Source organism: Sorex fumeus, unplaced genomic scaffold (assembly GCF_029834395.1).
Source record: "Sorex fumeus unplaced genomic scaffold, SorFum_2.1 ptg000063l, whole genome shotgun sequence".
NCBI lineage: Eukaryota > Metazoa > Chordata > Mammalia > Eulipotyphla > Soricidae > Sorex > Sorex fumeus.
Genome location: NW_026606120.1, coordinates 46,493,768 through 46,509,922, shown reverse-complemented (window position 1 = coordinate 46,509,922; position 16,155 = coordinate 46,493,768). Strand labels below are relative to the sequence as shown.

General features: G+C 47.1%; 1 protein-coding gene across 1 annotated transcript in view; it reads left to right on the top strand.

The window, feature by feature from the left end:
- Positions 1 to 16,155, top strand: part of VPS53 (VPS53 subunit of GARP complex) — a 158,434-nt gene that overhangs the window by 39,197 nt on the left and 103,082 nt on the right. The window contains exons 5-7 of the mRNA XM_056126892.1: positions 9,353 to 9,439; positions 12,259 to 12,374; positions 14,655 to 14,774. Of these exons, the coding sequence (XP_055982867.1) occupies positions 9,353 to 9,439; positions 12,259 to 12,374; positions 14,655 to 14,774 (323 nt within the window). The remainder of the gene's footprint in view (positions 1 to 9,352; positions 9,440 to 12,258; positions 12,375 to 14,654; positions 14,775 to 16,155) is intronic.

Here is a 16,155-nt window from a genome sequence, read left to right as displayed (position 1 = left end):
TATGTTACTGTTGTTACTGTGTTTGGCATATCGAATACATCACAGGGAGCTTACCATTTGCTATGCGGGTGAGCTACTCTCGGTAGCTTGCTGGGCTCTTCAGGAGGGGCGGAGAGATCGAACCCGGGTCCACCTGGTCGGCAGCATGTAAGGCAAAACACCTGAGATGTTACTGGGCCCGCTTGAGCAAATCGATGAACAACAGGAGGACAGTGCTACATATATATGTATATATGTATATAGCACTATCCACTGTAGAAATGTATATGTATATATGTATAATATATACATAGGTAAAGGTAAGGTAAAGGCCCTCCCGTTGTTCATCGATTTGCTCGAGCGGGCCCAGTAACGTCTCCATTGGAGACTTTGTTGTTACTGTGTTTGGCATATCGAATACGTCACAGGTGGCTTGCCAGGCTCTGCCGTGCGGGCGAGATACTCTCGGTAGCTTGCCGGGCTCTCCGAGAGGGGCAGAGGAATCGAACTCGGGTCGGCCATGTTGGCTGCGTGCAAGGCAAACGCCCTACCGCTGTGCTATCATTCCAGCCCAATATATACATATATGCATATATATATGTATGTATGCACACAAGTCTCAACCTTTAACAACATGTTATAGTGATTTCTTATAGAAGGACTTAAATGGTCCCTGGGTGAAATACAACAATCTTCACACTCTTTCCTCTAAGGAAACTTTTTGTAGCTTTTTCATAACAAATAATACAAAATATATTATTTCCGTTCTGCTTTGGGGCAGGGGTTGGGACTCAGGATGGAAACATCCGAAATGTGGTGGTGGGAAGGTGTAATTAATGGTGGTGGGGTTGGTGTTTGAATATTAAATGTAATCAAATATTGTTAACTACTTTATAAAATAAAAAAAAATTATTAAAAAAAAAAAAAGAATAGCTCAAGCTTTACCAGTTCTTCTGAAAAAGAACACCTTTCCCTCCTAACTGCAGTTGCAACAAATGGGATCTTGGTTTAGAATCTCTTAAAGGCTGGCTGCCTTTGGGCTGCTAGGATAAAAGCACCTGCAAAATTAGAGCCAGGGGGGATTTTTTTTGTTGTTTGTTAGATTTTTGTTTTTGAGCCACATCCCAGGGGTGCTTGGGGGACCAGTGTGGTGCCAGGCATCAATCCGAGGTGCCCATATGCAAAGCAAGCACCTTCACCCCTGTACTCTCTCTCCTGCCTGGATGTTTGTTTCTTACAGCGTTTGCCTTGGCTCAGATCCGCGCTCTCTATAAGGGGGGAAAACAACGGTTCTGTAAAAAAGAAAAGAAGGGAGAAAAAAGGACAGAAGAAGAAAGCGGTTGGGAGCTCTGCCAGGTCCCATGCTGCTTATCTTCTCAGCACAGGACCCAGCGTGGCTCTGCAGCCTGCCCGGAGCCTGCTTCAGGAAGCCAGGAAGATGGAGGGGAATAATTACGGTTAATGACGCCCACAAACAGAGAGAGGGGTAATTGGATTTGCTGGGCATTCTCAGCTCCCCCAGTGGGTTGCTTTGCATCTCTGAATTACAGAAATTTGGTTTGCTGAGGCTGGACCACTACTGTATCTGCTTCCTCATAACCCCCATGAATGTGGGCATCAGCCATCCTCCCCTGCTTGGTTCCGGAGTTCTGGTAGGGAGAGATTGAAAGCAGACGTTTTGGGGTGATTAATTTTGTTTTTTATCCACGTACAGCTTGGAATGTGGAAATTGGAAAAGTAGCCGCGTTTTATTTTTAAGTGTCCAGGGACGGTGCCAGAATCTTTCTTTCAGCATGTTTTCTGATCAGCCAGGTAGTAAAAGTATTTTTAGTATTTAAAATAAAAACATAACAGCCATGGCCTTTTGTGGAGGTCTTCAGATTCTTCCACTTATAAACGCTCTTCTTCCTGTGTCTCTGATGAGTAGAGAGGAGAGATGAGCCATGGGGATGTGTGTTGATGGTGTGAAAACTTCAGAGGAACCTTTCAAGACTCTGGGAATTGAATTGAATTAAATTTCCTCGACTCCAGTGCTGTGTTGTTATATGCAGAGATACTCTGGCCTGTAAAGATCTGGCACTTTAAAAGAAAGAACGTTTTTTTCTTTCCTTCAGACTGTAAAATGTAAGATGGTGTGAATCTTCTTTGTGTCCTCCAAGCAAAAAGAGGTGTGGAGATGCCTCTGGAAGGATGTTCCAGGTTGAGAGTAGGTAGAAACCCATTTTCAGAACAGCCGTCTGCAAACTGCCCAGCCTTACACCCCAGGTCCCTTACGCCCTCATTCCCAGGATATCTTAAGGGCAGGTCTTTGAAGACCTTGGCTTCTTAAACTCGGGTGGTAGTGGTGGGGGTTCATGAAAATTGTCTTAAAATTAAATTGATGATTTTTTAAAATAATTTATTTTATTATTATTATTATTTTGCTTTTTGGGTCGCACTCGGCGATACACAGGGGTTATTCCTGGTTCATGCACTTAGGTATTACTCCTGGCGGTGCTCAGGGGACCATATGGGGTGCTAGGAGTCGAACCCGGGTCAGCTGCGTGCAAGGCAAACGCCCTACCCGCTGTGCTATCTCTCCAGCCCCTAATTGATGATTTCTTATCACTCAGTGTTAGCCTTGTCATAACATATATTCCCTCAGTTACCTGCAAACATCTCAGGTGAAAAGGGCTGGCGATTGCAATAAGCTTTTAGTGGCAACAAATCATAAAACCTTGGTTTAAAATCTCTTAAAGGCTGACCGCCCTTGGACTGCCAGGATAAAAGCGCCTGCAGAATTAGAGCCAGTGGGGACTTTTTTACCCCCGTTAGACTTTTGTTTTTGAGTCACATCTCGGGGATGCTTGGGGGACCAGTGTGGACTGGAAGCTGCTGGGAGTGATCTTGCCAGGGCCCAGCTCATTCCTCGCCAGCGGGAGGTTGTCTGCAGAATCTGTCTCTCTTTCGGTGCTTGGTTTTATTTTTTTAATTTTTAACAAAATATCCCAACGTTTCATAGAAGGCTTTAATGGCTTCTGATTGAGCCTGGGGAGGGCTCTGTGGCAAGTGTGAGGCCCCCAGCTTGCCCCCCGGAGCTACCCATAGGTACTGCGCATGTCCCTGTTTCAGTCTGTCTCAGTCGAGGGTGTGCTTTCAGACACGTCACAGCCGGGTGTGTGGGGATACCACAACTGAAGCATGTGACCCCCGGGGACCCTGCAGGCCCATCGCCAGGCGAGCATTACCCATTGAGGTCCGAGAGCAGTGTGCCACTCCCCAGTCACTGCAGGAATCAACAGCGAGGGGGATGGGCAGGGAAATGAAAACGGTGCCCACCAGTGGCGCTGTGAACAAGAGACTCCAGCCATGTGGATGACAGTACGGGAGAGTGTGGCCTGTGCTGCTAGGTTTTAAACTGCTTCTAGTTGTGCTTCCTCCTCCGAAAAGCACCCCATGGTATTTTTAAATGAGTTGGCAAATATTTGTTGAGTTCCAGCTGTGCTCTGGCTTTAGTTAGATACTATAGGTGAGGTGTGTGGATAGATGATTCGCCAGCAGAGCCACCTTTGGGAGTGAGAAGGTGGTATTAATGGTTCTTCCGAGGGACTGGAGAAATAGCACAGCGGGTAGGGCGTATGCCTTGCACGCGGCCGACCTGGGTTCGATTCCCAGCATCCCATATGGTCCCCTGAGCACCACCAGGAGTAACTCCTGAGAGCAGAGCCAGGAGTAACCCCTATGCTTCGCCGAGTGTGACCCAAAAAGCAAAAGAAAAAAAAAGGTTCTGCCAAGAGAGTAGACATTAGGCAGATCTGTGGCTCTTCTCTGAACAGATGATTGCCTGATCTAGAAGCTACCTGAATGTTAATTCATATTCTTTTTTTTTTCTTGCTTTTTGGGTCACACCCGGCGTTGCATAGGAGTTACTCCTGGATCTACACTCAGGAATTACTCCTGGCAGTGCTCAGGGGACCATATGGGATGCTGGGAATCGAACCCAGGTCGGCCGCGTGCAAGGCATATGCCCTACCCGCTGTGTTATCGCTCCAGCCCCCAATTCATATTCTTTCTGGGGGTGGGGGGTTGTTTTGTTTTGTTTTGTTCGGCCACAGGCTCCGTGCTCAGGAATCACCCCTGGCTTTGTTCCTGGGGTTCACTCTTGGCCGGGCTTAGGTGACCATATAGCGTACTGAGTTGAATCCTGGTAGGCTCTGTGCAAAGCAAGTGCCCTGCCCGCTGTATTTTCTCTCTGGCCTTGGTCCATAGTATTTTAGTCTTGAAGTGCCTTGTGGTCACTTTTGCAACTACTCATCTCTGCGGTTCTGGTGAAAGTAGCCGGGGGCAATGCCTAATGAGGGGGATTAACTGTGTCTCAGCCCTGCGTGAGTGACAGAAACGGGTGTGCCCCTGCCCTCATTTGCTCACCCCTGCCCGGCATCACTGTCCACCTCACTCCCCCCTCCAGGTCCTCCATTCCATGAAAGCTACACTGACTTTCCCTATGCGATTCTTGCATGAATTTTCATCAACATAAATCATAGTCGCTCCTTTTCTTCTCTTTCAAGGACTTTTGTTGATTTTTAGCAATCACGGTTCCCAGTTTTCTCTCAGGTCACTGGTGACCCTTCTCTTGCGTCTTTCCTTCTTCCTCTCCTAGACATCTGTAGCACTGTAGCTCTGTCCTCCCGTTGTTCATCGATTTGCTCAAGCGAGCACCCATAACATTTTCATTGTGAAACTTGTTGTTACTGTTTTGGCATATCGAATACGTCACAGGTAGCTTGCCGGGCTTTGGCATGCGGGCGGGATACTCTCCGTAGCTTGCCGGGCTCTCTCAGAGGGGCAGAGGAATCGAACCCAGGTCGTCTGCGTGCAAGGCAGACACCCTACCTGCTGTACTATCGCTCTAGCCCCCGAGACATCTAATCACCAAAATGCTTCCCTCACTTCTCCCTTCTCTCTCCTTTCCTCTCTCCCTTTCTCAGTGATTTCTTTCATTTCTGCACACTGACACACCATAAGTAAACCTTTGCTCAGGGTCACTCCACGTGGTCCTCAGGGAGCCATGCCAGGCATGTGCTCTAGTCCTTTGAGCCATCTCCCTGGCCCCTGATTCATTGGTTTTAATATTTTTTTTCTTTTTGAGTCACACCCATTGATACTCAGGGGTTATTCCTGGCTCTGCACTCAGTAATTACTCCTGGTGGTGCTCGGGGGACCATATGGGATGCTGGGATTGAACCTGGGTCGGCCTCGTGCAAGGCAAATGCCCTACCCATTGTACTATCACTCTGATCCTGGTTTTAAAATTTAATGTAATCACCATGTATTCACTATCTGTCACTATCCTCCCATTGTTCATCGATTTGCTCAAACAGGCCCAGTAATGTTTCCATTGGAGACTGTTTTACTGTGTTTGGCGTTTCGAATACATCACAGGTAGCTTGCCAGGCTCTGCCATGCGGGCGAGATACTCTTAGTAGCTTGCCGGGCTCTCCGAGAGGGGCAGAGGAATTGAACTGGGGTCGGCCATGTTTGGCTGCGTGCAAGGCAAACGCCCTACCGCTGTGCTATCACTCCTCCTATATTAACATAATCATTATTTTTTTCAGTACCTACTGTATTATTCTGGGCACTGCCCTAGGTTTCTGGGAGCTAATTAACAACAGATGATTCCTGCCCCTAGGATCTCAGAGTGCAGCCAAAGGGGACATGCCTACAGCTCTTAAGTACTCATAAAGCACCATGAGTGCTAACCCCTCGATAATGATTTGATTCTGTTGTCTGCTGCACACGTGAATATGGGAGAGGGTGTCAGGAGGAAAATGGACATGATGGGAAACAGTGGAAAAGAAACTGCTCTCAGTGAGACCGTGGAGAAAACAAAGAATGGCACCATAATCAGTCACTGTGTTAAGTGTTATTTGGAAGGCTCACTCCTTTGGTTATTAATGGGCATCTGAAAATGTATTCCTTTTTCTCTTTGTTTATTAAAACTTGATGGGGGGGCGGAAATGAAGCTAGCCCATTGATGAAAGGACATAAGTGGCATTTGTATTAAGGATACTGTAGATCATTTGTGGGCAGAGGGCAGCTTGATTTTAGTGTTACAGTTTTATGAAACGTTGGGGGTTTTGTTTTTCTTGGTTTGGGGGCCACACCTGGAAGTGCTCAGGGCTTATTCTGGCTCTGCACTCAGGGATCACTCCTGGCAGTGCTTGGTGGACCGAGGTGGGGTGCTGAAGGTTGAACCTGGCCCTGTTATACGTAAGACAAGCACCCTTCCTGCTGTAGTAACACTGCTCCCTCACTTTTATGAGATCGGTTGACTGCAGTATTCTCAAAAATCACGTCTTGGTTTTTGAATTTGTTGGGGGAGGTGACTTATTAGAAAGAAGAGAATTCTTAGGAGGCTAGGATGCAGAGTGGGTGGTTATAGATGTTCAGGAGTGACTTAGGATTGGACATATCAGGGAGTGGACAGATCTGGAAGCTGAGCAAGAGAGGCGAACAGTAGTCAGAGGAGGACATATTTGTAGTTGTATGTTTAAGCACAGCTTTTAGGCATTTTCTTAGAATGGTCAGAGTTCTGGAAATTAGCCCAATACCTGTCTTGGTTTAATGTATCTTTTGTCATTAAATCTTTCTTGCACGTAGGAGTCATGGTCACTGTGTGAGACATTAGGAAATACCCAGAAAAGTTGTTTAGCTAGTAGGAATCCTCAGGCCCTTGCCATCTGGCTGGAAAATGGGGGTTTTCTTTCACTACACCCCTGCTGGGTTTTTTTTTTCGCTTTTGGGCCACACCTCGGGTTGCTAATGGCTCTGTGCTCAGGGATCAAGGATCACTCCTGGTGGGGCTCGGGATTCTATGGGGTGCCAGGGATCGAACCTGCGTTGGCCGTATGCATGGCAAGCACTTTACTCACCATATTATCTCTCTGGTCCACCACTGGCTATTTTAGGGGGTGTTGACTCATGGTTAACTCATGGAAAGGCAAGATGGTGGTAGCTGCAGTAGAGCCATTCACCAGAGTCCATGTCCCCGACCTTGCTGGTCTGAGGCATGGCATGAGCAGCTGCTTGAGTCACCTGAGACCTGGCACCCGAAGGGCCAAAAGGGCTGAGTGAGAACTCAGCTTAGTCTTTGCTTGTGGGCAGCCTAGGTTTGACCCCCAGCAGCCCTGGGAGCAGCCCCTAAACCCAGAGCCAGGAGAAGTCCCTGGGTACTGTGGGGTGTAGCCCCAACAAAACAAACCAACCAACTTAGGAGCGCTTCTGAACACCTGTTTCATCGCTCCACACAGTGACCTGTGGTCCGTGTCCCTATGTATGTGTGAGACCCCTATACATTCCCGAAGTGGCAGATCACAAGAAAGCTGTGTTTGCCACAACAGAACCAGAAGCTCCGGACTAAGAAATGTACAGAGGAAGTGGACAGCCTGGGGTACCTGGGAAGAAGTGGGAGATACAGTCCCTGCCTTTGACAAGGAAGCAGTTTCCCATGGAGGATGCCAGCTTAAGTTTGCTTTTGTTTTTTGGGGTTTTTTTGTTTGTTTGGAGGCCACACCTGGCAATGCTCAGGGGTTATTCCTGGTGGTTACTCTGGGGACCATATGGGATGCGGAGGATCAAACTTAGGTCAGCTGCATGCAAGGCAAATGCCCTTGCTGCTGTACTGTCGCTCACCGGGCCCCTTAAGTTTGTGTTCTTTGTTAAGAAGAAAGTGTCGGAGTTTGTAGTGCTTCCTTTAGGAGCTGTTGAAGGCTGGGCTTCAGTCAGTTCTCCTCGACCTGTCTCCTCCCTCCTCAGCGCTGCTCCCCTCTCTCCTAGGGTGTTCTCAGGAGGCTTGGCTGCCTCCCAATAATCCGGATGGATGGCACACACAGCTTTGGGATTACGTTGGCCTATTTTCTATTTTACAAAGGGTCTGGGAAGCCCAGTTTGGACAGGCTACTCTTAAACCAAAATAAATAAAGTGCCGAGATGAAATGAAGCCTGAGTTCTTCTTTGGCTGCTGCCTCTCCTATGAGTCCATATGCTGTGCATGTGTGTGGCTTTTGTGCCCTCCCAATTCCCTGAATGTAGCTTCTCCTACTTGCAGAAGCTACTGTGGCTTGTAATACTTTTCATGTGCAGTATATAACTGTGTGGGCTTTTAATTCACTGGCAACATGTCACCCATCTTCAGTGTTCAGTGCCCTTCTAACTCCATTTTGTTGGTTTGCAAATGGAGGGAACTACATATTCTGGGCTTTTTTGTTTTTTTGTTTTGTTTTGTTTTGTTTGTTTGTTTTTTGTTTTTGTTGTTGTTGTTTTTTGGTTTTTGGTTTTTTTTTTCTTTGTGGTACCAGGAATTGAACCCAGGGCCTTACACGTGCTGTGCAAGGCAAGTGCAAATGCTCCACTGCTAAAATGTAGCCCCAGCCTCGATATTCTGAGGTTCCCAGGCAAAATTGTGTGTGTGTGTGTGTGTGTGTATGTGTGTGTGTGTTTAAATGCAATCTTTATTGTTGTTGTTGAGGCCAACAGCGATTCTCCTCAGCCAGTTGGGTGGGTGGGCCTGAGGATTTGATGCTGGGGATTCTCCAGCTCACTCCAGCAGAGCCCTGGGGGCGCCTCCAGGACCACACCCTGTGGTGCTGGGACCTTTAGGACGGCACTCAGTGATGCTGAGAGGACCATATGGTGCGCCGGGGTTTGACCAGGCATGTGCCCTGTCTACTATATCCTCTCCTTGCCCCTGACAGCCATCTTGGGGAGCTTCTAAAAGTTGACATTTTCCCTGCCTGCATTGGTAGAGCCACTTCTGTCCTTTTATAGACTTTGCAGGTCAGTGTGACTTTGTGTACACACACGCACACACGCTCATGGTAACACACAGGTGGATTTGTCTTATTTAATTATTTTGGTGAATGCTTAGGGGTTACTCCTGGCTCTGCTCTCAGGTCCCAGGCGGTGCTCCAGGGACCATATGGGATGCCAGGGATCGAACCCGGGTCAGCCTCCTGCAAGGCAAGCACCCTCCCTGCTGTGCTATGTGTCTCTGGTCTCTGTCTTATTTATTTGTTGTCATCAGTATGTATAGTAATTGTTGAGCTGAAAGGAGGTAGTTTTGTTTTTTAATTAAAGCTTTATTTACTGAGCAATTTGGCAAGAATTTTAAGTATTTGCGTATATCCAAGCACTGTACTTTTGCTTGTCTTTTCTACTTTAGTCCAGTAAAATTGTCCATGAAAATAAAACGAATCAGTAAGTTTTATTATTCCCTTCCCTGCCCCCATCCCTGTCCGCCTCCAGCCAGACCGAGCTTGATTGCAGAGTAGGGACAGGTCCTGATTTTGCACTGTTTCTTGCTTTTTGTTTTTTTAATCTATTTCTCTTATCCTAGGCTCTTGAAGAGGCCCAGAAAGCTATTCAGCAGCTCTTTGGCAAAATCAAAGACATCAAAGACAAAGCAGAAAAATCAGAGCAAATGGTGAGTTTGGGTTTCTACCTAACTCCTTGGGGGGTATTTGCGCACACCTAGAGATATTCAGGGCTCACTCCTGATTGGTGCTTGAGAACCATTCAATACCTGGGACCAAACCTGGGACCCCCACACTCAGGCCGTGCAGTCCAGCTCTTGTGTTCTCTCCCTGGCCCTTGATCTCACTTTTTTGCAGTGGAATTTACTTATCAGGCAGCCACCCTCCTGCAGTGGTCCTCGTCTTACCTGCTGCGGCCCTCGGGTCTCTGGAGCAGGCCTCTGAGTCCGTTCCAGTTCCATCCGGAGTGGCTGGGAAATGTGGGTGATTCACCGTCCCTGCTGGTCTCCATCTGCAGCCCCGATTTTAAAGGGGGAAAGTTTTCTTCTCTCCTTTTCCCCAAAATAGCTTCCTCCTCACTTTGGATTCCTTTCTTTGGCATATGCTTCTATCTTGTATTTCTCTGCTAAGATATATGATACGTAACTTATGAAAACTGGTATGTGATCTGGGAGGTTAAATGCATCCTGCTGCGATACATGCGTGTGTTTTTGATTAAGTTCTCACTCTACGAATTTGTGTCCTCCGGTGATGTACTCAGAGGCCTTCTGCTGACCAAGAATCCAGCCTCACCCACTCCTGCTCTGTGGGAGGCACTGTGAAATGCTAACTCCTGAGCTCAGATTCTCACCACATAATGTAATGTCTATGAATTCACTTTTTTTTTTTTAACTGTTAAGTAAGAACAATAACATCTGTGAGTGGTCTGGACTCATCAGTCAAAAGACACAGAATGGCTCTGTAGATAAAAAGCAAGATCCATCTTCTTTATACAAGAAACTCCTATCAGGTCTTTGTTTTTGTTGTTGCTGGTGTTTGGGAGAGACACTCCTGGCAGAGTTCAGAGCTTATTCCCAGCTCTGTCCTTAGGATCACTCTTGGTAGGACTCAGGGGTCCATATGTGGTGCCAGGGATCGAACATGGGTCAGCCAGGTGCAAGGAAAGTGCCCTGCCCCCTGTACTATCTCTAAAGACTCTCCTATCAGATCTTACTGCAACATAAGCTCATAGTGAAAGACAGAAAGTATTTCAAGACAGCAGTCCAGAGGAAAAGGCAGCAACTGCTGTGCTGGGTAAAGAAGCTTTGTGATTGTGTGTGTGTGTTTGTGTATATGTGTGTGTGTGTGTATATATATATATATATATATATACACACACACACACACGCATACGCATATTTATATATACATTCAGTGAAATGCTGCTTCCTGTTCAAAAAGAATAGGAACTGTCCTTCGGGACAATGTGGATGAAACTTAAGGTGTTTATGCTAAGTAAGTCAGGAAGTGGAAGACACTGAACAGCTGACTTGACTCAGATGAAATATAAAACAAAAGCAAGCAGGCAAAACAAGAAAAGTGACTCTTAGACTCCGAATAGATGGGTACCAGAGGGAAAGGGGTGGGCAGAATTGGCTGAGGCCAGGGAGATAACTCAAAGGGCTGTGTGCATGGTTTTCTTATGGGGGGCCCAGGTTTGATCCCTGGCACTGCATGGACCCCCAAACACTACCAGGAGCACCCCCTGAGCAGTGAGCTGGGTGTGGGCCAAAACCAAAGGTATAGATGAAGGGTCATTTTGGTAGAGTTGGCACGGGGACTTTGCAGAGGTATAGTGAGACTAACTGTGTGACACTCTCCTCCTAAAGCCTTAGAGTATTATAAAACAATGACAAATCATTAAAATTTTATTACACATTAGCAAGTAACTAGAGGTAAGATTCACATGAAACATGACTTTCAGGGACGCAGCATGATTTGCTCTCTGTGTATATTGCAAAGTGATCAGTAAAGTTTGGTAAACACGTGATGAGGATTTTTAAGATCTAGTCTTTTATTAAACCATTTTTCTTGAGTTACTGGACTTAAGACCCTGCTAATTATGGTTTTCTTGCATCATTCATGCACACATCATTCTGAGATCTTTTTTTTAAAGCATCTTTCAAACATATTTAAAATCAAACTTGAATGTGTATATGCACATATTATATACACACAGACACACACATACACATATACACATATGCGCCTGTGTATATATGGATGCAGAGCTTGGGGTGGCCAGGCTTTCTTCAGCACTTCCCAGATCTGTAGTGCAGACCTGGTGGTTCAGTGCTAGGGCCCAGAGGGGCAGTGTTTTATTTGGGGGGCCACACCCAGCTGTGCTCAGGGCTTACTCTGCACTCAGGGACCACTCGTGATGGGGCTCAGGGAACCCTATGTGATGCCAGGGATGGAAACTGAGTTGGTTGTGTGCAAGGCCAGCACTACCCTCTGTATTATCTTCCCAGTCCCTCAATTTCTATTTTGGTTTCTTCATTTGTAGTTAAAAAAAAAGGTTGCTTCATTCTCAGAACTGAGGATTTTATGACCCTGGGTAATGGTTTCTGAAGAGGAGTCTGGAATGACAGAACAGCAGCTGGCTGTTGCCTGGCACCTGGCTGACCGGGGTTCGATACCGAGCACCCCACATGGTCCCTGGAGCCCTGCCAGGAGGGATCGCAGAGCACAGACCCAGAGTGAGCCCTGAGCACTGGAGGACATGGGCTTTCCACTTCCCTCCCCTTCCTCCCCGCTCCCACACCCAGATAAAAGATCCCTGATGAAATACCAACTTAAATCCAAGCAAGCAGAGTAGAAATTACCTTCATTATTTGTAGTGAGAATCTTCTCCCCTTGTTTCATTTGCATTGTTTTCTTGTGGAGCCACTTGCAGATGAGTTTGCTTCCTGACTGCCTCCTTTCTTTGTTGTGCTTTTTAATCATTTAGGTCAAAGAAATCACCCGCGATATCAAGCAGTTAGATCACGCCAAACGCCACCTGACCACCTCCATCACTACGCTGAACCACCTGCACATGCTGGCCGGCGGTGTCGACTCCCTTGAGTGAGCTGGGTCCACTTTCCCTTCGGGGACCCTGGGAAGTGAGGGTCCCACAGAGGAAATGGCATCAAAGGCATATGTCCTCTGAGTCTCAGCATCCTGCCCACATGCTGCAGATTGGCCCTCAGCGGTCAGTCACCCATTTTACTTTGTGCTCTCTGGTTGTTCGGAAGCAGCACGCTCCTGAATCACACCCAGAAGGGTAGCGAGGGGCTCCATCAATGTGAAGTGCATCCATGCATAGATTTGCCCTGATCAGGCCGATTTCAGGCTTAACTTTTCCCTATCAAGCTTCTACTCAAACCCTGCCCTTTGGCCCGTCTTTCTTGTAAGCTGGACTGAGTTGCACCGTGCTTGAGTGTGCTAGATGAGAACAGCTCTCTGGTTTATCATTCCGCCCATGTGTTTGTAAACCCACTTATATAGCCAATTCTCTTTTTATTGTTGTGGGACCACATCTGTTGGACTTATGCCCTGGGTGCTCTAGCCTGATGGTACTGGGCCGAAGGACCACATCTGGTAGTGCTGAAGGCGTGGGGTGTGGTGCTGGGGATTGAACCCAGCAACTGCCCATGCAGAGCAGGTGTTCTACTGTGCTGTCCCCAACTCAAACCACTTTTTTGTTGGTGGTGGTTTGTTTTTTTGTCTTTGGACCACACCCGGCAATGCTCAGGGGTTGCTCCTGGCTCTTCATCCAGGAATCACTCCTGGCGATACTCAGGGGATTGGAATGCCAGGGATTGAACCCAGGATGGCCGCGTGCAAGGCAAATGCCCCACCTGCTATACTGTGGCTCTGTTCCACCCCCCCACACACACACACCCAGCACTTTTTCTAAAGTTAGTAACGTTTCTCTTTGACTTGTGGAGGATCTATAGGGGACTATGCTTAAGAATATTTAGAGGAAGAGATGGTTATTTACCACAAAGAGGTAAGCCCAAGCCCTTCCCTGCAGGCAAGATTGTGATGTGCCCATTCACTTCTACGGTCTTTCTCAGACTGAGAATTTCTCCTGCCCCAGCCTCAGTATAACATCTTGTTTGAGAAAGAAAGAATGGAGGCCTGCTAGTACAGCATGCGGGCATGTGCCCTACACACGGCTGACCCAAGTTCAATCCCGGGCACCACATGTGATCCCCTGAGCCCCACCAGGAGTGATCCCTCAGCACTGACTGATTAGTGTGGCCCAGAAACAAAGGGGACTGGAGAGATCGTGCAGTGGGTAGGCACCAGCCTTGCACACGGCTGACCTGGGTTCAATCTCTGACACCCCATATGGTCCCCCAAGCCCTGCCAGAATTGATCCCTGAGCACTGCTGGGTTTGGCAAAGGGGAAAAAAAGGAAAAAAAAAGAAAAAAGAAAGGAAAAGTTTTATCACAGAAATCTGGATCAAGTATCCTAAGTCAAGGTTGGGGCATTGGTGATTTCCTGGTTGATCTCACCAGGGTTTTGCCTGGGCTTCGGTGAATCTTGGTCTATTTGCCCGTGAGTAGTGAGCAGAACAGCAGGCCGGCGGGAGGTGGGAACAGCACATTCCTTCCCCTTCCCCCAGATGCTCCACCAAACTGTCAGACCAGGCAGTGGTATCAGCCAGTCAACTTGGTTTAAACTTATCCGTTCTTTTGAAATCTGACTTCTTCAGGGAAGCCATAAATTATAAATTTAATTCGGAATCCCAAACCTAATGAAAAATTTATATTTGTTTCTCCTTTCCTTGCTATGTGTAATTATTGATTTTTATCAGCATCCGTTTCTTTACACTTCATTAATCTTAGCAGTAAGGAAAATAGACGTCACGTAGATACCTTGACAGTGACTTAAAACCTACAGATTTGCTTTATCATTCCATAGAAATATCTTTTGCTGTGGAAAGCTGTGTTTGGTTTGCCCATAAGCTGTAATATTCCTGCTTTTGTTCTCTGCCAGAATCTGCCTAGTTCCCGAACCCAACCCAGAACCCACATCCATGAAACCTTCCCAGATCCTGCCATCTTTCACCTTGCTGTGAGGCCATCACTCATTCTTCTGTACCTCTCACAGGTCTAACTTGTACTTTTGTTTAGAATTCAGTTATTTTACTTGTATCAGGTGTTGGCTGGCCTTCCTCCTTTACTAAATGATGTCACCTTGAGGCTTTGGACCAGGTGTATTCCCACGTCCACAGCATCAGACACCAGTACCTAGGGTCGTGCTGCCGCCTTAGGCTTCAGAGCAGGCCCTTCTGCATCTCTGCCTTGTGGCCTCCGTTTTGCTTGAGTTCTGAATTTCTTATTTCCTTCCAGAGCCATGACCAGGAGAAGGCAGTATGGAGAAGTTGCCAATCTTCTTGAGGGCGTAATGAACGTCCTGGAGCATTTCCATAAGTACATGGGGATCCCACAGATCCGGCAGCTTTCAGAAAGGTAAAGTATCCCAAGAGAAAGTGACCTCTTCTCACTTTTGTTTTGGTGGGGCCAGGACTCAAGCCCAGCAGCTCCCACATGCAAGGCAAGTGCCCCCGTCTGACCCACATCCTCTCTTAGAAGAGAAGACAGAGCAGGAGTGCTTAAGCCCTCAGCACTTGTTCATGGTAAAATTGTATAGTGAGAACGAACTGCTTCCTTCTTTCTTTCAAGGAAGGTGCCGTCTGGTCTCACTCTGTGTGATGCCGGTGTCCCAGCTGTCATTCCACTTGCTAGCTTCTTTCTGTGTCTTCTGACACTCCCTGTGTCAGTTGGTTGCTGACCCAGCATCCCTGAGGTGGTCCTGGTGGGTGGGGCATGTGGAGAACTGTCTTCTTTTTTTGATGATACAACAGTGTGGCTAGTGTTGTATGTTTCAGATGGCAGCTTAAAAAATCAGCCTGTGGGGCTGGAGTGATAGTATAGTGGACAGGGCGCTGGGTTTGTTCCTCCACATAGGAACCCTTGTGCCCCTCCAGGAGTGACCCCTGAGCACAGAGTCTGTCTGTTATTGTGTTTTGATATCACATCTTCTTTATATACACATCTGACTGGGTGCTTGGGTTCTTTCTAGGTCTTGGTTATTGTGAATAACACTGTGGTTGTGTGCAGTGTTATTTTTTGTTGTTGTTTGTTTGTTTGTTTTTGCCATATCCAGCTGTATTCTGGGCTTACTCCTGGCTTCTTGCTCAGGGATCACTCCTTACAGGCTTGAGGGACCATATGGCATGCTGGGGATTGAATCTGCTGGACATGTGCAAAGCTGGCACCTTAACCTGTCACGCCGGCCCCTGTTTGATTTTGTGAGGCATCTTGAGGGTGCTTTCTATAATAACAGCACCCATTTGTAGTTCTACATCCAAAGAGCTGCTCTCGCCACATCTTTCCAATGCTTGTTCCTTATCTTTGGGATAATAGCCATTGTCGCTGGGTGAAAGGGATATCTCAATTTTGTTTTGATTTAATTTTCTTAATAAGAGATGATGAGTATCTTTTCATTACCTCTTGACCATCTATATGTTTTTTCAGATGTTCTATTCAGGACAATTCTTAGTTGCCCACATTTGTGAGGGAAATTTTCAGTGATCTATTTCCATGTAACAAATCATCATGTAACTTAATAACCTCAAACAGCTCTTTTGGGGAGCTCAGATAGAGAAGGAAGCACCAAATAAAGGGTGTTGGGAGGATCCTCCCAGGATGGGAGAAGCATGCTGAAAGTAGACTATAGACCAAATATGATTGCCACTCAATGCCTCTTTTGCAAACCACAATACCCAAAAGGGGAGCGAGAACAAAAGGGAATGCCCTGCCACAGTGGCAGGGTGGGATGGGGGGATGG